At 44.9% G+C, this 26,253-nt stretch overlaps 1 protein-coding gene across 2 annotated transcripts in view; it reads right to left on the reverse strand.

Moving 5' to 3' along the window:
• The window catches only part of LOC124612952 (atrial natriuretic peptide receptor 1-like), a 1,199,832-nt gene that overhangs the window by 35,061 nt on the left and 1,138,518 nt on the right, over positions 1 to 26,253 (reverse strand). For both annotated transcript variants that reach the window (XM_047141468.1, XM_047141467.1), the window contains one exon: positions 25,493 to 25,642. In XM_047141468.1, the coding sequence (XP_046997424.1) occupies positions 25,493 to 25,642 (150 nt within the window). The remainder of the gene's footprint in view (positions 1 to 25,492; positions 25,643 to 26,253) is intronic.

The raw sequence follows: 26,253 nt of genomic DNA on the forward strand, positions 1-26,253 counted from the left end.
CACCGCGTAGCAGTATTCTAAAAGAGGACGGACAAGGCTAGTCTAGGCAGTCTCCTTAGTGGGTCTGTTACGTTCTCTAAGTGTCCTGACAAAAAAACGCAGTGTTTGGTTAGCCTTCCGCACAACATTTTCTGTGTGTTTCCAATTTAAGTTGTTCGTAATTGTAATTCCTAGGTATTTAGTTGAATTTGCGACCTTTATATTTGACTAATCTATCGTGTAACCGAAGTTTAACGGACTCCTTTTAGCACTCTTGTGGATGACACACTTTTCGTTATTTTAACAATGGGTAATAAGTATATGAATATGGTATCTGTTCTTTCGGAAATGTCCGAAAGAACAGATACCATATTCATATAGATGAGGCTTACCGGCCAATGATCTTTTACAGTGAGGATGCACTCACACCGCACGAACTCTCGCGGGAATCGGTAGATTGACTGCCGCGAGTAATGAGTATAGTGGGCAAGGGCACTACAAATGTCGAGTATGAGCAGTACGCTGGAGACGCGAGTCTCAAGGGGAGCATGCCAGAGATATGTCCCTGCAGTCGCACTATCCTGTGTGTCCTCGTTGACACAGACGGATAGCGCGTCTGCTTTGTAAGCAGACGAACCCGGGTTCGAACTCCGGTCGGGGCACACATTTTCAAATGTCACCGTTGATATTTATCCACGTCTGTCAGCAGCTAAAGGTCTGGATTTCATTGTAATTACATCGGAAATAAACGTCATTTTTCGTCTAGTGTTGTAGGTATGTACGAGGAGCATTCAAGTTCTAAGGCCTCCGATTTTTTTTTCTCCAGACTGGAAAGAGATAGAAACATGCCCATTGTTTTAAAATGAGGCCGCGTTCATAGTCAATACGTCCCAGAGATTGCAGTACCGTACGGCAGATGGAATTTTACCACCAGCGGCGAGAATGAAAACTGTTTTAAATACTTAAAATGGCGACGTTTTCCTTACTTGAACAGCGTGCAATCATTCGTTTTCTGAATTTGCGTGCTGTGAAACCAATTGAAATTCATGGACACTTGAAGGAGACATGTGGTGATGGAGTTATGGATGTGTCGAAAGTGCGGTCGTGGGTGCGACAGTTTAATGAAGGCAGAACATCGTGTGACAACAAACCGAAACAACCTCGGACTCGCACAAGCCGGTCTGACGACATGATCGAGAAAGTGGAGAGAAATGTTTTGGGGGATCGCCGAATGACTGTTGAACAGATCGCCTCTAGAGTTGGGATTTCTGTGGGTTCTGTGCACACAATCCTGCATGACGACCAGAAAATGCGAAAAGTGTCATTCAGGTGGGTGTCACGAATGCTGACGGACGACCACATGGCTGCCCGTGTGGCATGTTGCCGAGCAATGTTGACGCGGAACGACAGCATGAATGGGACCTACTTTTCGTCGGTTGTGACAATGGATGAGACGTGGATGCCATTTTTCAATCCAGAAACAAAGCGCCAGTCAGCTCAATGGAAGCGCACAGATTCACCGCCACCAAAAAAATTTCGGGTAACCGCCAGTGCTCAAAAAATGATGGTGTCCATGTTCTGGGACAGCGAGGGCGTAATCCTTACCCATTGCGTTCCAAGGGGCACTACGGTAACAGGTGCATCCTACGAAAATGTTTTGAAGAACAAATTCCTTCCTGCACTGCATCAAAAACGTCCGGGAAGGGCTGCACGTGTGCTGTTTCACCAAGACAATGCACCCGCACATCGAGCTAACGTTACGCAACAGTTTCTTCGTGATAACAACTTTGAAGTGATTCCTCATGCTCCCTACTCACCTGACCTGGCTCCTAGTGACTTTTGGCTTTTTCCAACAATGAAATACACACTCCGCGGCCGCACATTCACCAGCCGTGCTGCTATTGCCTCAGCGATTTTCCAGTGGTCAAAACAGAATCCTAAAGAAGCCTTCGCCGCTGCCATTGTGAAAAATGTGTACGTCTGCAGGGCGATTACGTCGAGAAGTAACGCCAGTTTCATCGATTTCGGGTGAGTAGTTAATTAGAAAAAAAATCGGAGGCCTTAGAACTTGAATGCACCTCGTACATCACTGTTCTTAAATTGCGTTGGGTTGCGTATGACGAATGCAATTAGGGAAAATATGTGTTGCGACAGCGCTGTTAAAATTCCTAGCTCCATGCAGAGGCGTACACATGACGTCGGAGGGTGAACACCCCATATTACTCTTACTGCCCGCTCTTGTGCAGTCAGTACTTTCTTTCCAACTGGTGAGTTACCCCAGAAAATTTTTGCGTGCTCCACCGGGTGAGCTATCCCAGCACGACTCACGACTCACCCTCACAGCTTTCACTTCCACCAGTAAACCTGTCCTACCTTTAGAAACTTCACCCCGTAAGCCGTACTCGTTACTTAGGTGTTCATATTGTGTATCTTTAGTCTGATTTGAGAGCTAAGACTCTGGACATTAGACGTTGTACCAAATTCACTACAGTTCAGTTACTGGAGAGCAGTTGTCATGCCATGCAGACCTCGGATAACTACACTTTTTGGTTGCGGTAACGATAAAAAGGCTCTATTTTCTGTCACGTATCGACTGATGGTGTGCAGATGGAATAACATTTGCAGATGGAATAACATTTGGAGGTGTAAAACTTTGCTGGAAATTCCTGTGCATGATTTGCGTTAATCTGAGACTTTCAGTTTCATCAGATTCTACTTGTGTGCGAAACTTATGGTTATTATATGTAGATTAACTGAATTTATGTCCGCAGCTCGTGGTCGTGCGGTAGAGTGCTCGCTTCCCGCGCCCGGGTTCCCGGGTTCGATTCCCGGCGGGGTCAGGGATTTTCTCTACCTCGTGATGACTGGGTGTTGTGTGATGTCCTTAGGTTAGTTAGGTTTAAGTAGTTCTAAGTTCTAGGGGGCTGATGACCATAGATGTTAAGTCCCATAGTGCGCAGAGCCATTTGAACCATTTTTTTGAACTGAATTTATGAACTCAGGAGAATAGTTCTGCTAATAGGAGTAGATGTCATAGTAAATACGATCAGTAAATACGTCTGCTCTGTTCTTCTCTGCCTCTCTCTCTCTCTCTCTCTCTCTCTCTCTCTCTCTCTCTCTCACTGTGTGTATGTGTGTGCGTGTGGGTGGGTGTGCGTGTGTGGGCGATGATGCTGTTATCTGAGACTGCCATGGTGTCGTGCACACAGATTATGCTCATAAGTGGCAAATCATTACTGGAGTATACAACCGCCATTTCGTGACGATATTAGGGGAAGCTTTCCCTAAATTTTATCAACCGTCTTCGCAAGTAATTCTCATAGCACAGGAGAGTCATGCGAACGGCACATACATTTCTTCGAAGTTGCCAGAATTAGTTACGTAAACTGTTGCTGAACTTTTGGTGCCACCTAAAGATGTTCATTTAGAGCGAAACCGTGACGTACTAAACGTAAACCCAATTCGTTCTGCACAGGACACATTCGTACATGTCGCTTGTTTACACTGTCAATATTTGCCTCGCGCCTCCCCTGAAATGGCGCAGAGTGAAGAAACTATTTCGTCGCCGGCATTTCCGGGTGATTACTGAGGCCCAATGTTTGCTGAACAACCAAAATGCAGACTACGGCAGCCAATTCTCCATCAAGTCAACACTCGTTAAGAAAAATACACGAAGGTGCCGAAAGCCACGGGATACGCCCTAGTGTCTTGGTTCGAATGGCTCTGAGCACTACGGGACTTAACTTCTGAGGTCATCAGTCCCCTAGAACTTAGAACTACTTAAACCTAACTAACCTAAGGACATCAAACACATCCACGCCTGAGGCAGGATTCGAACCTGCGACCGTAGTCCTAGTGTCTTGTCGGACCTTCCTTTGCCCGGCGTAGTGCTGCACCTCAACGTGCTCATGGACTCAACAAGTAGCTTAAGTCCCCTGCAGAAGTATTGAGTCATGCTGCCTCTGTAGCCGTCCATACTTGCGAAACTATTCCCAGTGCAGGATTTTCTGCACGAAGTGACATCTCGATTACGTCCCATAAATGTTCGATGGGTGGCCAAATCATTCGCTCGGATTGCCCAGAATCTTTTTCAGACCAACCGCGAACGATTCTGGCACGGTTACATAGCACACATCGTTATTTTGCAACATGAAGTACATGAATGGCTGCAAATGATATCCACGTAACCGAACATAACCATTTCCAGTCAATGATCGGTTCAGTGCGACCAGAGGACCCAGGCCATTACATTACGGAGCAACCCCAACTTGCCCAGTGTGTTGTTGACGGATCAGGTCCATCGCTTCATTGGGTCTGCGCCACACTCGAAACCTGCCATAGCTCTTACCAACAAAAATAGAGACTCATCTGACCGGGCCACGGTTTTCCAGTCGTCCAGAGTCCAACCGATACAATCATGAGCCAAGGAGAGGCGCTGCAGGCCATGAGGTGCTGTTAGCAAAGGCATTCACGTCGGTCGCCTGCTGCAGTACTTCATTAAAGCCAGATATCCCCGCCGTAAGTCCCACATTGCTTTCGAGTATAATGACTTTTCTGGAAACTAGAAATCTACTCTGTAGGAATCAGCATGGGTTTCGAAAAAGACGGTCATGTGAAGAAACCCAGCTCGCGCTATTCATCCACGAGACTCAGAGGGCCATAGACACGGGTTCACAGGTAGATGCCGTGTTTCTTGACTTCCGCAAGGCGTTCGATACAGTTCCCCACAGTCGTTTAATGAACAAAGTAAGAGCATATGGACTATCAGACCAATTGTGTGATAGGATTGAGGGGTTCCTAGATAACAGAACGCAGCATGTCATTCTCAATGGAGAGAAGTCTTCCGAAGTAAGAGTGATTTCAGGTGTGCCGCAGGGGAGTGTCATGGGACCGCTGCTGTTCACAATATACGTAAGTGACTTGGTGGATGACATCGGAAGTTCACTGAGGCTTTTTGCAGATGATGCTGTGGTGTATCGAGAGGTTGTAACAATGGAAAATTGTACTGAAATGCAGGAGGATCTGCAGCGAATTGACGCATGGTGCAGGGAATGGCAATTGAATCTCAATGTAGACAAGTGTGATGTGCTGCGAATACATAGAAAGATAGATCCTTTATCATTTAGCTACAAAATAGCAGGTCAGCAACTGGAAGCAGTTAATTCCATAAATTATCTGGGAGTACGCATTAGGAGTGATTTAAAATGGAATGATCATATAAAGTTGGTCGTCGGTAAAGCAGATGGCAGACTGAGATTCATTGGAAGAATCCTAAGGAAATGCAATCCGAAAACAAAGGAAGTAGGTTACAGTACGCTTGTTCGCCCACTGCTTGAATATTGCTCAGCAGTGTGGGATCCGTACCAGATAGGGTTGATAGAAGAGATAGAGAAGATCCAACGGAGAGCAGCGCGCTTCGTTACAGGATCATTTAGTAATCGCGAATGCGTTACGGAGATGATAGATAAACTCCAGTGGAAGACTCTGCAGGAGAGACGCTCAGTAGCTCGGTACGGGCTTTTGTTAAAGTTTCGAGAACATACCTTCACCGAAGAGTCAAGCAGTATATTGCTCTCTCCTACGTGTATCTCGCGAAGAGACCATGAGGATAAAATCAGAGAGATTAGAGCCCACACAGAGGCATACCGACAATCCTTCTTTCCACGAACAATACGAGACTGGAATAGAAGGGAGAACCGATAGAGGCACTCAAGGTACCCTCCGTCACACACCGTCAGGTGGCTTGCGGAGTAGGGATGTAGATGTAGATGTACAGTTATTTCATGCAGACCAATAGCAAACGATTCTGGCTCCGTGACATAGAGCACAACAGTTTCATTGTTATTTTGGAACATGAAGTCCATGAATGGCTGCAAATTTGTCTGGTAGCACTGATAGCTCTACTCAAACGCCGCTGCTCTCTATCGTTAAGTGAAGGCCGCCGGCAACTTCGTTTCCGTGGTGAGAAGTAATGCCGGAAATTTGGTATGCTGAACCGGCTCTTGACGCTGTGGATCTCGGAATACCAAAGTCCCTAACGATTTCCGAAATGGAATGTCCCATTTGTCTAGCTGTAACCACTACTCCGTGTTCAAAGCCTGTTAACTGCCGTCTTGCGGCCATAATCACATTGACTCTCCAGCAACCACAGGGAGTACTTTCAAAATGGCCAACATCATTGTTTCGTTTCTACAATGTGCTGTCTGAATTCCTTGTAAAAGAGGAAAGGCGTGCTTCTGATATTCATCTCCATGGGCAACAGCAGTGTTAACAGATGGATGAAACACCTTCGGAAATTTCAAAATGAAGGAGATGATTTTTTGACGGGCATTGTGGCAGGTAACGAATGCTCTTTCTGTAATTACGAGCCTGAAACGAAACACCCGAGTAAGGAATGGCCCTGCCTGGAGTTGGATTCTAAGGAAGAGGTAAGGACAGTGTCATCTGCTGGGAAAGTTACGGTCACTCTTTTTGTGTGCACAGGGTTCCATCACGGCTTATTTTCTTGAATCTGGACAAACAATGAATGCAGCCCCATATATCCATACAGTTCTGTATGTCCGCCTAGCATAGCGTGACAAATGTCTTGGGAAGATCTCCCTTCAACAGGGTAACGCGCCCCCTCACATTGCTCGTCTCACTGTAGAGAAGTTCGGGACATCTTCCCAACAGTCTCGACTTGGCACACACCAATTGCCATCTTTTCGGTTCTGTTAAGGAGCATACGTGAGGACAAAACTGTGACATTGTGGACGACATTCGGCAAGAAGCACAGCAGTATCTTCGAGCCGCTGGAAAAGAGATCTATCATAAGAGTGCTTTCAAACTTGGAGAACGAAGCGATAAATGTGCACAAAGAAATGTAGACTAGGTGGAAGACCGACAGAGAGTAATTTCCGGAGTACCCCAAGGAACTGAGATAGGACCATTACTGTTCACAATATACAGGGTGTAAACGGTATAAGGCGCCAAAATTATACAGATGGCACATCTCGCAATGTTTGACAAAAAAGACTAGTAACATGTTTGCGTATTTCCTACGGTTATCCCAGAAAAAAAAAAAAACAGTTCGTCTCAGGATAGTGGTTTCGGAAAAGTAGATTCTTGGCCGTGCACGTACGTAAGCAATCGCTTCCTGTTATTGCCCGCTGCGCATATTGACATCGCGAGCGTAAACCGTATACACATAGGCAACTGCGACCTGAGTGGCTGCGTCATAGTAATACACCGAGCGACGACAGTAGGCGAGTAACCTGTGCAGATGTTATTGCAACTCTGTTAACTGTTAGGATGGAAAAGAGGTTTACTATAGCTGAACTAAGCGATATGCATTTAATTTATGGCGAGGCAAAAGGTGTTGCGAGGGCAGCTGTACGAATTTATCGAGAACGCTTCCCATAACGACGACTTCCTGCACCAAAGGTTTGTGTCATGGTAATTCTCTGCTTGTATGCGATTATTATGCATTTACATCTTAATAAAGTACAGTAGTTATCTGCACCTTCGTAAATTTTCGTCCGTATGCGAAACGTATCTTCTGTTATGAAATGCTTTCCGCTTTTGTTACGTCATGTCAGAATACAGCTGACGAGTACGTATTTAATTTCCTTAGATTGAGAGATACTGGCTCTTTACTGCCCCGCGCAGAAGGCAGAGGCCCACAACGCGCAGATCGCACATTGGAAGCTGAGGAAAGAATTCTGGACCGCATCCTTCTCAGAGTACTAGAAGCATCGCCCGCCACGTGGGTATATCGCACTCTGTCGTTAATCGCACTTTGCAAGAGGAACGTCTGCGGCCTTACCACATTCAACGCGTACAAGCATTGGAAGAACAAGATTTCCCTCCGCGACGTGAATTCTCAGAGTGGTTTTTGTTATACAGTGCGCAGCATCATTTTGTCAACAAAATACTCGTCACAGATGAAGCGTGTTTCACTCACGACGGAATAACTACTTTCCGTAACGTGCACACGTGGAGTGAACACATTCCTCGCCGCGTAGTGGCACCACATTTTTAGCGACGATTTTCCGTAAATGTGTGGGCGGGTATGCTCGATAATTACATTATTGCGCTCTATGTTTTACTTGCACGTTTGACTGGTAAATATTACCGAACGTTTCTAGAGGAAACATTGTTACCAACGTTGTTAGAAGACATTCCGTTAGGCATACGTCATAACATGTGGTTCCACCACGATGGTGCTCCACCCCACATTGGTCACAGAGTACACAGATTTTGGGATCGTCGATTTCCAGGACGATGGATCGGGCGTTCGGGTCCACGTCGATGGCCAGCACGCAGCCCTGATATAATCCACTGGATTTTTACTTTTGGGGCCATATGAAGGAACCTGTTTATGCTGAGCCAGTAAATAATGTGGACGAGTTGACGCAGAAAATTTTAGATGCTGCCAATACCATAAAGGCCAATGTGCATTTGTGTGAACGAGTGCGACGAAACTGGGTTCGCCGTAATGAAGAATGTGTAGAAGCGAATGGTGGTCATTTCGAACATTTATTGTAGTATTGGTGTAAGAGGAAACGAAGTAATGGGTTTTCTTTTCGTTACGATTTTGTTGTACAGAAAGAAAATAATGCGAATTTAGTATTAGTTATGGCATTGCCGTAAAAAGGTGCAACAGTTGATTGTAATTAATCCACAACTACCTACTTGGTGATTGATTGAATTTGTACTTATGGAAATACATTGTGTTTGATATTAGCTTGTCATTACTACTACGACTTTCGTTATCGACTTGTTGAGAAACAGACTGGTTGTATTCAATTCACGTAAAGCGAATTACACATTCTTGACAACCCAAAAACCGTTTACATTCCTTTTTTCGGTACCACCTGATTGTCACACCACGTCGTTGTACACGTCTAATGATTTCAATCCTCTGGTCGCTCGTTGCCTTTCCCTGGCCGCCCCGTCTTTGTAGGCAATAAGCTCGGTACGCCGTGTACTGTCGGTTGACTACGTAAACAGAAATTCGTATACCAACTATCCTACGAATATTAGGTTTCAATAATACAAAAATAAAGTACATGATACAAGAAAATGTCATTAGACTTTTTTTCAAGCACACTGAGATGTACCATCTGTATAATTTTGGCGCCTTATACTGTTTACACCCTGTATACAGGGTGTTACAAAAAGGTACGGCCAAACTTTCAGGAAACATTCCTCACACACAAAGAAAGAAAATAAGTTGTGTGCACATGTGTCCGAAAACGCTTACTTTCCATCTCAGAGCTCATTTTGTGGCCGTGCGGTTCTAAGCGCTACAGTCTGGAACCGAGCGACCGCTACGGTCGCAGGTTCGAATCCTGCCTCGGGCATGGATGTGTGTGATGTCCTTAGGTTAGTGAGGTTTAATTAGTTCTAAGTTCTAGGTGACTGATGACCTCAGAAGTTAAGTCGCATAGTGCTCAGTGCCATTTTTTGAGCTCATTTTATTACTTCTCTTCAAATCACATTAATCATGGAATGGAAACACACAGCAATAGAACTTACCAGCGTGACTTCAAACACTTAGTTACAGGAAGTGTTCAAAATGTCCTCCGTTAGCGAGGATACATGCATCCACCCTCCGTCGTATGAAATCCCTGATGCGCTGATGCAGCTCTGGAGAATGGCGTATTGTATCACAGCCGTCCACAATACGAGCACGAAGAGTCTCTACATTTGGTACCGGGGTTGCGTAAACAAGAGCTTTCAAATGCCGCCATAAATGAAAGTCAAGAGGGTTAAGGTCAGGAGAGCGTGGAGGCCATGGAATTGGTCCGCCTTTACCAATCCATCGGTCACCGAATCTGTTGTTGAGAAGCGTACGAACGCTTCGACTGAAATGTGCAGGAGCTCCATTGTGCATGAACCGCATGTCGTTTCGTACTTGTAAAGACACATGTTCTAGCAGCACAGGTAGAGTATCCCGTATGAAATCATGATAACGTGCTCCATTGAGCGCAGGTGGAAGAACATGGGTCCAATCAAGATATCACCAACAATGCCTGCCCAAACGTTCACAGAAAATCTGTGTTGATGACGTGATTGCACAATTGCGTGCGGATTCTCGTCACCCCACACATGTTGATTGTGAAAATTTACAATTTGATCACGTTGGAATGAAGCCTCATCCGTAAAGAGAACATTTGCACTGAAATGAGGATTGACACATTGTTGGATGAACCATTCGCAGAAGTGTACCCGTAGAGGCCAATCAGATGCTGATACTGCCTGCACGCGCTGTACATGGTACGGAAACAACTGGTTCTCCCGTAGCACTCTCCATACAGTGACGTGGTCAACGTTACCTTGTACAGCAGCAACTTCTCTGACGCTTACTTTAGGGACACCTTCGTTCTGGAAATCTGTCTCGATACAAACGTACCGCGTCACGGCTATTGCCCCGTGGTAATCCATACATCAAATGGGCATCTGCCAACTCCGCATTTTTGAACATTGCACTGACTGCAAAACCACGTTCGTAATGAACACTAACCTGTTGATGCTACGTACTGATGTGCATGATGTACTGTAGAGCAATGAGTCACATGTCAACACAAGCACCAAAGTCAACATTACCTTCCTTCAATTGGGCCAACTGGCGGTGAATCGAGGAAGTACAATACATACTGACGAAACTAAAATGAGCTCTAACATGGAAATTAGACGTTTCCGGACACATGTCCACATATCATCTTTTCTTTATTTGTGTGTGAGGAATGTTTCCTGAAAGCTTGGCCAATTAACTACTCACCCGAAATCGATGAAATTGGCGTTACTTCTGCCAGTACCTCGTCTCCTACCTTCCAATGTAGGAAGGTAGGAGACGAGGTACTGGCGGAAGTAAAGCTGTGAGTACTGGGCGTGAGTCGTGCTTCGGTAGCTCAGTTGGTAGAGCACTCGCCCGCGAAAAGCAAAGGTCCCGAGTTCGAGTCTCGGTCGGGCACACAGTTTTAATCTGCCAGGAAGTTTCATATCAGCACACACTCCGCTGCAGAGTGAAAATCTCCTTCTGGAAATTTCAAAAACTGTTGCTCATTACATTCATTATGGCCCTCGTACGAACAGAAGGACTTATATCAAGAGTCATGGTGACAGTTCGAATTTTTTCTAGGGTTTCATTAAAACTTTGTAATCATAAACAGTAAGATAAGGTCAGGTTGGATGGTTGGTTGGTTGGCTTTGGGGAGATGCCCAAACAGCGAGGTCTTCGGTCCCATTAGATTAGGAGGAAAATATTCAAATTTGCGTGAAATCTTATGGGACTTAACTGCTAAGGTCATCAGTCCCTAAGCTTACACACTACTTAATCTAAATTATCCTAAGGACAAACACACACACCCATGCCCGAGGGAGAACTCGAACCTCCGCCGGGGCCAGCCGCACAGTCCATCACTGCAACGCCTCAGACCGCCCGGCTAATCCCGCGCGGCCCATTAGATTAGGAAAGGATGGGAAAGGAAGTCGGCCGTACCCTTTCAAAGGAACCATCCCAGTATTTGCCTGAAGCGATTTAGGGAAATCACGGAAATCCTAAGTCAGGGTGGCCGGACGCGGATTTGAACGGTCGTCCTCCAGAGGTCAGGGTGACCCTTGATACTGTTAAAACAGTGAAGCAGGTACTTAATACCTAATGTACACATAATAAACCTCCTGTTTGTGTGACACCAGTAGGGAATATCTGAAGTGCTCTGGAAAGGAGGTCGCCCGAACAAGTGGGATTCACCACAGACGGGGCCGCGTGTGGAGACAGATGAGTTGGACGTGGCGCCGCGTATTGGCCGGACGGCGCTCGTTCCGGCCCTTAGAACGAGAGCCATGATTTACAGGCCAGTGCAATTGCCCACGTCGCGTATTGCCCGCCAATCGCTCCGCCAATAGCGGGCGCGACTGGAAATTTAGTTCCCCCGGGACGGCAGGACAGCGGCAATATCGCTCCAAATGACGTTCTGCTCTACCCCAGCCCGCTGCGTTGCGGATCCATAGCACTCTGTCGGCATCCGGTCTTCTTTTTCCGTCTATAGCAGCGACTCCAGTTCTCACTAAGCGGTTATTTCTTTTAGTGAGATCGGAGAACGTATACCATATGCTCCCGCGGGGATATAACTCGATGATACGTCACTCATGCCTATTGTCACGTATTAGAGACAACTTATTATGAGTCTGAGGTTAGTCGATCTGAGCTGATCGAAAGACAACGTTGGCTGCAGTCTGCATCATCACAATACGTAATGCAAATATACGAAAGATGACGTATGGATATCAATGAATGAGACACCCAGATAGATGAGATCTTAAACAGGTGGAAAATACGAGGAAACCTAGAGGATATATCGTCTGTCTATTCTGTTCAACACTAACTTCATGTCAACACCAGACAACATATATTATCAAACGACAAAATACACTAAAGTGCCAAAGGAACTGCTACACCTGCCTAACATATTGTAGGGCCCCCGCGAGCATGCAGAACTGCAGAAACACGACGTGCCGTGGACTCGACTAATGTCTGAAGGAGTGCTGGAGTGAATTGACACCATGACTCCTGCACGACTGTTCATAAATGCGTAAGAGTATGAAGGCGTAGACATCTCTTCTGAACAGACGTGGCAAGGCAGCCCAGATATGCTCAATAATGTTCATGTCTGAGGAGTTTGGTGGCGAGCAGGAGTGATTAAACTCTGAAGAATGTTCCTCGAGCCACTGTGTAGCGATTCTGGACGTGTGGGATGTCGCATTGTCCTGCTGGAATTGCACAAGTCCGTCGGAATTTACAATGCACATGAATGGATGCGGGTAATAAGGCAGGATGGTGACGTACGTCTCTGCTTTCAGAGTCGTATCTAGACGCCCGATAACACTCCAACTGCACACCACACGCCCCACACCATTACAGAACCTCCACCTGCTTGAACAGTCCCTGTTGCCATGCAGGATGCATCGTGTCATGAGTTTGCCTCCATACCTCTACACGTCCATCAGTTCGATACAATTTGAAACGAGACTCGTTCGACCGCGCAACACGTTTCCAGTCATCAACAGACCAATGTCGGTGTTGAAGGGCCCCAGTGAGTCGTAAAGTTTTGTGTTGTGCAGTCATCAAGGATACATAAGTGGGCCTTCTGCTCCGAAAGCACATATCGATTATGTTTCTTTGAATGGTTCGCACCCTGCCATTTGCTGCTGGCCAAGCACTGAATTCTGCAGCAATTTTCAGAAGAGTTGCACTTCTATCACGTTGAAAGGTTCTCTTCAGTCGTCGTTGGTTCCTTTCTTGCAGGATCTTTTTCAGGACGCAGCGACATCGGAGATTTGATGTTTTACCGGTTTCCTGACATTCAAGGCACACTCGTGGAATAGTCGTACGAGAAAATTCCCACTTCATCGCTACCTCAGAGATTCTGTGTCCCATCGTTCGTGCGCCGACTATAATACCACGTTCAAACTCACTTAAATATTAATAACCTGCCATTGTAGCAGTAGTAAGCGATCTAACACATGTGCCAGACACTTTTTGTCTTATATAGGCGTATTTGGATTCGCATACCTATAACTGTTTCTTTGGCCCTTCAGTGTATGATTAGTAACGAAATTCAACTAAATACCTAGGCTTTGGAAATACCGTTAACTTAGATCGGAACGATCTCATGGATAATGTTGTGGGGAAGGCAAACCAAAGACTACCTTTTATAAACAGAACACTCCGACGATAGGGTAGTATTGTGCTGTATTTGATCTTCACCAGATAAAATTAACGGAGGTCACCGAAAAAGCGCAAAGAAGTGTAGCTCATTTTCTGTTACCGCGAAGTAGTGGAAAGAATGTCTCGGATTTGGTGTGACAATCACACAAAAAAGAGGCGTGTTTCATTTTGGGGAGATCTTTCCCCGAAATTTCGATCTGCAACGTTCTCCTCCGAAAGCGAAAACACTTTGTTGACACCCACCTATATATGAAAAAATGATCATCATAACAAAATACGAGAAATCAGAGCTCACACGGAAAGATTCAGTAGTTCGCTTATTCCGCGCGTTGGTCGGGAGTGGAACGGTAGAGAAGCAGATTGAAAGTGGTTCGATGAACCCTCTGCCAAGCACTTAGATTATCAATGCAGGGTAGTCACGTAGATACTGACGTAGGAATAGTAATGAACCACGTTATCAACATACAAATACGATACTCCACACTAGGTAGCCGCTGGGTCTAGGACCCTTGCCACAGTTCGCGCGGCTTCCGCCGTCGGAGGTTCGAGTCCTCCCTCGGGCATAGGCGTTCGTGTTGTCCTTAACGTAGGTTAGTTTAAGTTAGCTTAAGTAGCGTGTAAGCCTAGGGGCTGATGACCTCAGCAGTTTGGTCCCACAGGAACTTACCACAAATTTCCAAACAAAGCGATGCCCCTTACTCGTACTAAAGAATATTCCGCGGAGTACAGTTCCAGTCACCAAATATTCCAGAAAATGCTGAGAACCACTATCTCTGGAATGTCGTGACTCTCATTATATTCCGTCAATATCTGCACTTTATTACACGGTATGACATGGACATTGTGACATTGATTCTGGTATACGGAAAGTTCGATACTGTACATATTGCGGTAGGTACTCAAAGAGTCTCTTACGTATTGTGAATACTGTGAAGAACATTCATCAAATGGGATATTAGAGATGAGTCTTGAAAATTAAATACTGCAGGGGAGTAGCTGACCATTGCGACGGATAAATCACAATAGAAGAGGAAGGTCATAGTATATCGCCGAAGCATCTGAAACATCAAAAGCAGGATATTGCAAATGGAGAAAAGTTTCTAGGATGGAACTGTTCTAGCGTCAGCGTTTGTTGACCAACGGGTATGTATTTGAAACGGCATATCTGTAGATAATGCTCGTGTATAACTGAAATGTAGACTATGGATAAAACCAGAGAGGGACGAATAGGAATCATTTTGAAGATGACACAAGTGATATACGTCAAACAGGAATGAATGTAGTGGAAGAAAGAATTTTGTGGAAAAATATTACCAAACGAAACAGAAAACATGTCAGAGAGATACAGATCAGGGCATTGTGGAATCGTGATCTTGAGATAGGAAAGAGTAGTGAAGGGGAAAAAATTGAGTGAGAGAGTGTCTGATAGAGATTACCGGGATAATTAAATTTCGTGGATAAGCGGAGATGGAAACACAAGCCCGATATGACAAACAGGATAGCATCTTAACATTTGAAAGACAAGTGACTGAAAACCACTTCTTTTCATGAAGTGACAAAGACAGGCTGCCTGTTGTTCAGTACATATTTATTCAGTGACTGTGACACTGGCCAAGGCACAGGTTTGAAATTACCGCGGCGATGGTGTTTGGTGTTCACCATGGAAGCTGAGAGTTTTACGGCGCAGTTAACGTAATTAAGTCTGTGCCGCACGGCCATTACTCCTAACTCTCCCTCCCTTAACGAGCTATTAATGCAAAGAGGCCTTAAATTTTCCTGGGTCAGCAAGATAAAAACCGAAACAAGCACTATCTATACTACCTCGATGAAGAAATTATCGCATCATCAAATTTTTCTGCACCTTTGTCGAAGGTACCAACAGATGACATTAAAGTTAAAAGAATGGTCTAGTAACAATTTTGAGCATACTACTCGAGGAGACAAAACATTACATTTCAGAGAAATCGTAAGAGTGTACGTTACTGTGTCATAGTTCATCGACGGACAGTACAGTTTCCTAGTTTTATACGGGGTGTTCAAAAGTCTCTCCATAGTGCCGTATGGCTGTTAGCCGCGCGTGCCGTATGCCATAGTGAATATACCGAAATGAAAGTCAGTAAAATACAAGTTATTGATTTACTGAATATTCATTTTTACCAACAAATTTTCACATTAAATGTTGAAAGTGTGCCCTCTGTTGTTGAATACACACTTAAATTCGTCTAATCATGTTTCCAAGCCGGCCGAAGTGGCTGAGCGGTTCTAGGCGCTGCAGTCTGGAACCGCGCGACCGCTACGGTCGCAGGTTCGAATCCTGCCTCGGGCATGGCATGGATGTGTGTGATGTCCTTAGGTTGGTTAGGTTTAAGTAGTTCTACGTTCTAGGGGACTGATGACCTCCGCAGTTAAGTCCCATAGTGCTCAGAGCCATTTGAACCATGTTTCCAAACACAAGCTGTAACATTTGGTCTGTAACAGTAGCCGTGAAAGTGGATATTGCCGTTTTCAGTTCATCGAGTGATTTGTACAGTTTTTATAGACAGTTGCTTTCACTGCACCCGAGAAGAAAAAGTGACGTGGTGTTACGTCAGGCGATCGTAGAGGCCAAAGTCCCTGTGAAATTATGCGATCACCAAAAACATCAGCAAGCGAGCTGTGTGCGTGGTTGCACCATCTTGTTGAAAATAACTGTTCAGTGTTTCACTCAACACAAGTCCTCGTTGAATGGGTACGGGATGTCACCGCAGTATCGTTTTGCGTTTATTGTTTCGTTGAAAAATATGGGACCCACAATCCGACGTCTAGAAATTGCAATACAAATTCCTATTTTTACAGAATGAAGTGGTTCCTCATGAACACACAAAGGATTTGCAGTACGCCGCAAACGAGAATTTTGTGAGTTCATGTACCCGGGTAAATGAAACCACGAGTCATCAATGAAAAACGTTTCATTAAGAATATCCCTTCCATTGTGTTGAACGAAATTTTTGAATCATTGACAATAATGCAGTCTCTTGCCTTGATCAGTATTTTTCAGTTCTTGCACCACTGCCACTTTGTTTGGGAAAAGTCCTAATTTTTGCCTTACTGCTGTGTGGGCCGTTCTGACACTAACATCGATTTCGTGGGCGAGTTTTCTTACTGACTTGTTAGGACCCACGGACGTTTTAACCGAAATATCTAGTAGTTTATCCTCAGACAAAACTCTAGGACTCCCACTTCTCGGTGCCTCTGTCACTGAACACGTACTTCGAAATTTGTTAATCAAATCTCGCACAGTATCGCGATGTCGGAATGTTGTCTCCGGAAAAACTGAATTAAATGTTTGATGAACTGAAACTGTGTATTTACCGCCAGCTTTGAGCACTTGTTCGAGTAAAAAAACACAGGTTCTTCAATGGTTAGCATTTTAACAGTGACAAAAATGAAGCAAAAGAACAAAGGAACTAAACCGTTCACGTGAACACGTAACGACACACACCAACGATACTACTGACGCTGGCTGAGATAAACCAAACAGTGGAATGGTGGGAGAGTCCACTTGAAGGGAAGTAAACCAGATATGCGAACAGTCATACGGCACGCGCGGCTATCAATCATATGACACTGCGGAGGGACTATTTGAACTCCCCGTATTTATGAGGATGCTGATATTTGCTCTAAAACAAAGAAGACATGTCGAACACCAGCAATTTCATAGGAAGAAACGGTTTTCAACACATTACGCGTTGTAAATAAAAAAACTTTTCGCCCTGTGCAGCCTTATAGGAGGAAAAAGAACACATTCAAGCCGGTTGTCAAGGGCGTATATCGGATTATAGTGATCTAACGGTCTACAAAATAGCGCAGTTAACGTGCATACAGAACGAGAACAAAAACTGCAACGCCCTTAAGTGAGAACCGCAACATTCTTACATAATTGTAGTATTAAAGAAGTGAGAACAATTTGAACTCAACATTCTCTATTCGATAAAGCTACTCTTGTACACCGAAGCGCCAAAGAAGCTGGTATAGGTATGCGTATTCAAGTACAGAGACATGTAAGCAGGCACAATACGGCGGCAACGGTCGGCAACACCTATATAAGACAATAAGTGTCTGGCACAGTTATTAGATCGGTTACTACTGCTACAATGGCAGATGATCAAGATTTAAGTGAGTTTGAACTAGGTGTTATAGTCGGTGCGCGAGCAATGGGACACAGAATCCCCAACGTAGCGATGGAGTGGGAACTTTCTCGTACGACCATTTCACGAGTGTACCGCGAATATCAGGAGTCCGGTTAAACATTAAATCTCCGACATCGCTGCGACCGGGAAACGACCCTGCAAGAACGGGAACAACGACGACTGCAGAGAATCGTTCAACATGAGAGAAGTGCAGCCCTTCCGCAAAATGCTTCTGATTTCAATGCTGTGAGATCTACAAGTGTCAGTCTGCAAACCGTTCAACGAAACATCATCGATATGGGCTTTCGGAGCCGAATGCTCGCTCGTGTACCCCTGGTGACTGCACGACACAAAGCTTTACGCGTCGCCTGGGCCCGTCAACACCAGTATTGAACTGTTGATGACTGGAAACATGTTGCCTGGTCGGATGAGTCTCGTTTCTAATGGTGTCCAGCGCATGGACGTGAACGAATATGAAGACAACCTCATGAATCCATTCACTCTGCATGTCAGCAAGGCACTGTTCGAGCAAGTGGAGCCTCTGTAATGCTGTGGAGCGTGCGTATTTGGGACCCCTGATACGTCTAGATGCGACTCTGACAGATGACACGTACATGAGCATCTTGCCTGATCACCTGTATCCATTCATGTCCACTGTGCATTCCGACGGATTAGGGCAATTCCAGCAGGACAATGCGACACCCTACATGTCAAGAAATGCTACAGGAACTCTCTTCTGAGTAAACTTCCGCTAGCCACCAAACTCCCCAGACATGAACATTACTGAATATATATGGGGCGCTGTGCAACGTGATGTTCAGAAGAGAACTCCACCCCGTAGAGCTCTTACGGATTTATATACAGCCATACAGGATTCATGGTGTCAATTCCATCCAGCACTACTTCAGGCATTAGTCGAGTCTATGCCACGTCGTGTTGCGACATTTCCGCGTGCTCGCGGGGGCGCTACGCGATACTAAGCAGGTGTAACAGTTTCTTTCGCTCTTCAGCGTAGATTCTCAAATCACTTCAAGAGATTTGTACAGTTTTTGTGATAATTTGGCAGAATGGTTTTCAAGTCGCACAAATGAGCCACAAAACATTGCTTAGGAACTGTAGTCAGTGTAAGTATGAAGGAAGTAAGAACAACATTGGCTGTTAAACAAAGTTATTTTTGCAAATTTTCTATACTTTTCAAGTGATTCGTTGAAATTTTTATGGCAATTTTGGCGCAATGGCTTATTCGTTTGTAAAGCATTATCGCTTGTCACACTACCTGCGCCCTTAGCAACACAGGCCTACATAAAAAATGTTTATTATGTTCCTAAGGTTTTCGCCGGCCGGTGTGGCCGAGTGGTTCTAGGCGCTTCAGTCTGGAACCGCGCGACCGCTACGGTCGCAGGTCCGAATCCTGCCTCGGGTATGGATGTGTGTGGTGTCCTTAGGTTAGTTAGGTTTAAGTAGTTCTAAGTTCTAGGGGACTGATGACCTCAGATGTTAAGTCCCATAGTGCTTAGAGCCATTTGAACCTAAAGTTTTCGTTTTCGTGGTACTCAGGATTTTTACCCTTGATCTAGTAAAAGTGAAGATATATCGTTTACTACAATGTCCAGACAACTACACAACTAGACCCGAATCGAATACTTGCGCCGGAATGACGCCTGTTCGTGTGTTACCATGACAGACCTGAGTGTGGTTCTAGGCGGTTTTCCACATCATTCACCAAAATGTTGCCTGAGCACCACCTGCAGAAGGATGAGCGTGTAGGCAGGATGTGAAAGGACGTAACGTATTTGTAGTTTTTTCTTGGTGTCGGTACGTTGCGAAGAGGTGTGATTAACTGTCGATTAAAAAATCATATTCACGTATTACTATGCTCATACGTAATTTCAGCAAAAGCGTACGCGGGCAAAATGTTCAAATGTGTGAGAATTCGGAAAGGACCAAACTTCTGAGGTCATCGGCCCCTAGGCTTACACACTACTTAAACTAACTTATGCTAAGAACAACACACACAACTACGCCCGAGGGAGGACTCGAACCCCAGTACGCGTTCAAAAGGAGTAACGCGAAGTAATAGGTCGCACTGTGAATGGCGTCGAAGAACTATGCCGACTTCATATTTGGTATGAGTTATAGTGCTTTTCTGGAAACGCCATTGAAAGGTCACAGGTAGCGGCAGGATTTTCTTGCAAGAACGGTCTCATATGTCGAAGTACTGGTGACGGGAAAGTGCCAGTATGAATGTCGTCGGGTGGAACGGTAGACCGGGACGACTTCCCGCGCAGTGCTCGTTTACGCAGATCACTTTTCTGAGGTACCAGTGTTTCTAGAGCGCTACCGACAATGGAGGATTAGTGCTGCCGTTACCTGAGGGTTGTCACAAACGTGACTATACCAGCTGAGTGAATACCTAAGCGCGAAGAAGATATCGGAGTGTTTTTTTTTTTTTTTTTTTTTTTGCTAGGTGAGCAAATTTTGTTACTCAAATATGGAAGCTACTAGAGAGCATATACCTTTTAGAATCGAGAATAGCTAAATATATCTTCGTTTACAGGAGCTTTTTTGCATTATAAGGATCATTTGTATGATTTCAAAATTTGAAAATTTCTATTGTAGTTTCGAAATCTAGTTCAAACATAGCGATACGGCACGTTGAGTAAGGGCTGGTGGTGCATCCCAATTGATATCACAGTCAAGGAAAATTCAATTCAACAGCAGGTGGAAACAATAATGAAGGTCCATCTCAAGAAATGTTCCGTCCAGTTTTTCTTTTTTTCTCTTATAACCTGCAACATTCTGATGATGAGGGTAAAAATTGCCTTTGTACTTACTGCTTGAAACGATAATACAACCAACAATGGGTCCAGTGTCTTTGCTGTAAGAGGTGGGCTCACGACAATTCTGCCACAGGAAACGCACTATTTTATGCGTTCATGAATTGCTAATTCTGCCATTATGATGACTAGGCTTTCAATTGGCATTCAGACTTTATACTGGCCATATAAGGCTAACAGGAGGAAGTTCACCAAAAATGTTTTTATTACAAGTAAAGCTGTTGTGTTTCATCACGGTAACTGGTGTAAGTAAGACTGTAATTTTATTTACCGCCAAATAAAACATATTTTTAAAAGATTCGTAGTGTATTTTGTTTACTCATTATTGTGTTATATGACACTACATACACTCCTGGAAATGGAAAAAAGAACACATTGACACCGGTGTGTCAGACCCACCATACTTGCTCCGGACACTGCGAGAGGGCTGTACAAGCAATGATCACACGCACGGCACAGCGGACCCACCAGGAACCGTCAGTGTCAGCCAGTTTGCCGTGGCATACGGAGCTCCATCGCAGTCTTTAACACTGGTAGCATGCCGCGACAGCGTGGACGTGAATCGTATGTGCAGTTGACGGACTTTGAGCGAGGGCGTATAGCGGGCATGCGGGAGGCCGGGTGGACGTACCGCCGAATTGCTCAACACGTGGGGCGTGAGGTCTCCACAGTACATCGATGTTGTCGCCAGTGGTCGGCGGAAGGTGCACGTGCCCGTCGACCTGGGACCGGACCGCAGCGACGCACGGATGCACGCCAAGACCGTAGGATCCTACGCAGTGCCGTAGGGGACCGCACCGCCACTTCCCAGCAAATTAGGGACACTGTTGCTCCTGGGGTATCGGCGAGGACCATTCGCAACCGTCTCCATGAAGCTGGGCTACGGTCCCGCACACCGTTAGGCCGTCTTCCGCTCACGCCCCAACATCGTGCAGCCCGCCTCCAGTGGTGTCGCGACAGGCGTGAATGGAGGGACGAATGGAGACGTGTCGTCTTCAGCGATGAGAGTCGCTTCTGCCTTGGTGCCAATGATGGTCGTATGCGTGTTTGGCGCCGTGCAGGTGAGCGCCACAATCAGGACTGCATACAACCGAGGCACACAGGGCCAACACCCGGCATCATGGTGTGGGGAGCGATCTCCTACACTGGCCGTACACCACTGGTGATCGTCGAGGGGACACTGAATAGTGCACGGTACATCCAAACCGTCATCGAACCCATCGTTCTACCATTCCTAGACCGGCAAGGGAACTTGCTGTTCCAACAGGACAATGCACGTCCGCATGTATCCCGTGCCACCCAACGTGCTCTAGAAGATGTAAGTCAACTACCCTGGCCAGCAAGATCTCCGGATCTGTCCCCCATTGAGCATGTTTGGGACTGGATGAAGCGTCGTCTCACGCGGTCTGCACGTCCAGCACGAACGCTGGTCAAACTGAGGCGCCAGGTGGAAATGGCATGGCAAGCCGTTCCACAGGACTACATCCAGCATCTCTACGATCGTCTCCATGGGAGAATAGCAGCCTGCATTGCTGCGAAAGGTGGATATACACTGTACTAGTGCCGACATTGTGCATGCTCTGTTGCCTGTGTCTATGTGCCTGTGGTTCTGTCAGTGTGATCATGTGATGTATCTGACCCCAGGAATGTGTCAATAAAATTTCCCCTTCCTGGGACAATGAATTCACGGTGTTCTTATTTCAATTTCCAGGAGTGTATTTGGCCGTGTTTCTTCTCTACTGCTTGGGTACGAACGAAATATATGGTTCTGGCTTCTTCCTTCCTAAAAATATATTCACAGACTTAGCTTGATGCAACGAAGTAATTTGAAGTAATGCATTCTCCCTTCCGCCACCATTCCACTCTTTGAAAAGCATCATCATTTCTGTAAGTTGCTATGAAGAATGAAATATGTTTTGCAGTCTATATCCGAAGACATGAACGCGTCACGTGACTTTCCTTTGAATCTTTTCCGTAAGGTACGTCAAGTTAACAACGTAAGTTGGAATTCCGCCATTTCCCACACTTAACCCTCACTCACCAGTCACAACTGTGTGCCTTCTGGGGCCTCACACCTGATTCGTTACATTACCAGGTTGAAATACGATCTCGTCGTCATGGGCCGTCTCAGAGTACGTATGCATTTTTCTTTTGGGTGGTCAGTTAGGAGTGCTTTGTAGGAAAGCCAGTCCATCTAGTGGATCTGGAATACGTTTCTACATTTTGCACTCTCCATGGCATAATGAATAATGCTTCCAATTTCAAGCAGACAACTGTGCAATCATCAGCTACAATATTTTAGTCTTTGAATAAAATTTTTAGGGCTGCGTATGTGGTGGGTAGAGATTTCTACAAGCCGTTGTAATAGTGAATCTAGATACTCCTAAAGTTCATAATATGGACAAGGATGTGCATCTGGAAGTCCTGCCGACGAATCCAGTAACAGTCACCATCGTTTTCCAAAAGCAGCTTTTATGCTAAATAATTAACTTCGTTATTAAAACCACAAGCAACTAAGGATATCTATCAAATACCTAAGTAGACGGATTGTTATTCAGATACTTAGTGGCATCTGGCTTAATACAAATTAAAGCTACATTGACTGTTAACCGACTATAACAGTTTCATAAGTATTAAAAGGTTTTAGAAATATCGCTACCAGTCAAAAAAATTTGGCGGCTACAAAAATTACTTAATTAGCAACATGTTTCGAGGTTAGACCTCGCCATAAGTCTGCAGTGGTAATAAAAAAGCATTTAACCCAAGTGAACACAGATAATAAAGTTTTTGGTGTAGTCTTGGCATGTGATTTGATCATGCTTTGGAGGAAAAGAAGATCAAATAAGAGCCTAGGTCTCTTTGTGTGTTGGTCTACCGTTCACAAGGAAAATTTTTAAAATTATCATTTAGTATTTTCTTGTGATGTGGCTATCTTCTTACTACATTTCAGGTACCTCCATTTCTGTACCACTTGAGATATTGTTAGAGATTGCTCACAAACTTCTAAACTTGAAACATATTGTCACAAAAGTGACTCAACAGTGGCTAAAAACAAGATGGGTGTCAAAGCAAAGTCTGTTTCGATTTGAGTATGAATATATCGAGCCTGAAATTTTTGGACCTGATAATCACAAACACAGACACTGTCAATGATACATCCTTCAAACACCCCAACTCACATAAACAAGTTGCTTTCATATCCGTCTTAAACAGAATACAGGAATTTGCACTTAATGCTGATGACTATGAGACAGAAATGAACACGATCAAATACTCGCACATTGCACATAACGATGGTTATCACAAACATGAAAGCGATGCACTTTCACAAAACATATAAAAAAAAAAAAAAAATAGCAAATACATTGACACAGCCATCACCCAAAACACGCAATAACTGAAGTACTTAAGTATACCATGTTTCGCAGTCATTTCAGTCAAAATAGCTATTCTGTTTAAGAACATTGATGCCAGTATCACAACAACAACTAGAATACTCCCTGTCCTCGACTGACACTTGGACCATCTTGAAGAAACAGCACAGTTGTCGTTAATTGTTAAATATAAGACCGCAAGCTGCATGCTTGTCTAGCATTTTAATTTGTGTTCAGTCGTACATTTCTCATGGTGTGCCCATATTTTAAGGTTACGACTGAAGAAAGAAGACAGCTGGCACTAGAATGGGTCAGAACAAACAGAAAGTCCTGGAGCACCACCAGCAAGTAGGCACAGCACGGGAGACTCCGGTATGGATTTTTATGTCTGAGGGGAAAGTGGGATTGTTGGAGATGTTACTACACCGCTACTCTTAGCCATATAGTATCCAACGTCTGACCCTTGATGAAAAAGACATAAGAGGAAAGACGTCTTCTGCGTCATCCGCATGACGCCCTGCTACATTCTACGAGGGGGTTTACCTATAATGGTTGTCAGAATGAAGAGGATGTGATAACACAACCAAAGCCTGAGGACTTCTGACAAGATTTATATCCGGGATGTTGTACTTGACTCCAGTGCGATTTTCTAAAATAGCGAGTCGTTGTTTCTTTAGCAGACTTAGAGAGGTCGCGAGCTGTACTGCATGAACGTTGCGTAGATGGTAGCATACTTACTTACTTACTCATTGGTCATACCGGACTCGAGAGTCCATTACCGCAGCAACATATTTTCGCCATCTGTCCCTGTCTTGGGCTATTTCCTTCCATTCACCCTCAATACCTAGGCTCCTCAAATCAGCCTTCACATTGTCCTCCCATCTACGCCTCGGTCTCCCCACAGGACGTTTTCCCTCTAAGTGCCCTACCAGTACTCTGCGTGCTGCCCTGCCCTCATCCATTCGAGCTACGTGACCCGCCCATCGCAGCCTAAGTTATTTAATAATACTGATTATGTCAGGGCTTGAATAGAGTTCGTGAACCTCTTCGTTATGTAGTTTTCGCCACTCTACGCTAATGTCATCCCTTTTTGCTCCGAAAATTTTCCTCAACATTTTGTTTTCAAGTACTCGAAACGGCTTTTCATTTTGCACAGTGAGAGACCAAGTCTCACACCCATACAGCATAACTAGTAGAATAATAGTTCTGTATATTCTAATCTTTAAATTCCTAGATAACATACGTGATGATAGATGATAGCATGTGGATTTCAATTTGGCTGTGGTTATGACCTGACAATAATTCTCTGTAGCAAGGAATAAAAGGTTGTAATGGACGTAGTTTAACGAAATGATAACCGTAAGAACCATGACGAAGATGAAGGTGAGTAGAAGACTTGTTGACGGATCTCGGACTTACTTGGGCAGCAGCTGGTACAGCAGTTCCTCGCACTTTCGCTTCTCCTCCAAGTAGTCGGACGTCCGCTCCTCCACCAGAGCCTCCAGGTTGTTGGCGTACTGCTCCATGCGCGACAGCAGGTTGTCCAGGATGTTGCCGCTCTCGTTCTCCCTGTAACACAGCCGCAGACGTATGTTAAACGTCACGACTGAAGATTTCCTTCCAGCAATACCTCAACTCGCCTCCAGGTCTGCACATGGGCTGACCGTCCATACGATTAGGAGACAGGAGGGTCGGTGGTGAGAGTAGGCATTGGATCCAATGAGGTTAATTCACTTTGCATTTCCAAGCATATTTTCTGTAGGCTTGACCCAAATGTAGCCTGACACTGTAGTAGGCAAGTCAGTACAGAAAGCGACGTAGCGTACAGAAGTCAAGATCGCCCCTAGTGCGATAAGACTACACGCATACGAGACTGATAATTACGATCACAAGTAAAGTGAACTCGTACCTATACCAATGAACAAAAGTCGAAATCGCTTTACACACACAAAAACAGACCTCCGAAGTCAAATTTCAGGACAAGTATGCTGGGTAACAGCTCCATGCGGTAAAAGGCGTAACTATTGCTTCAACAACGAGGTATGAGCCACAGGATCTGCTTTCTTTTCCTTTATTTTTAAGTTCCATGTCCAGAAAACCAAGGAGAGCTGGCAAAAGTTAATAATTTGACAGATTCTCTAAAAATTTAAAAATTTTGTAATAGCCGCGCGCATTGCTTC

Source organism: Schistocerca americana, chromosome 4 (genome assembly GCF_021461395.2).
Source record: "Schistocerca americana isolate TAMUIC-IGC-003095 chromosome 4, iqSchAmer2.1, whole genome shotgun sequence".
Classification (NCBI taxonomy): Eukaryota; Metazoa; Arthropoda; class Insecta; order Orthoptera; family Acrididae; genus Schistocerca; species Schistocerca americana.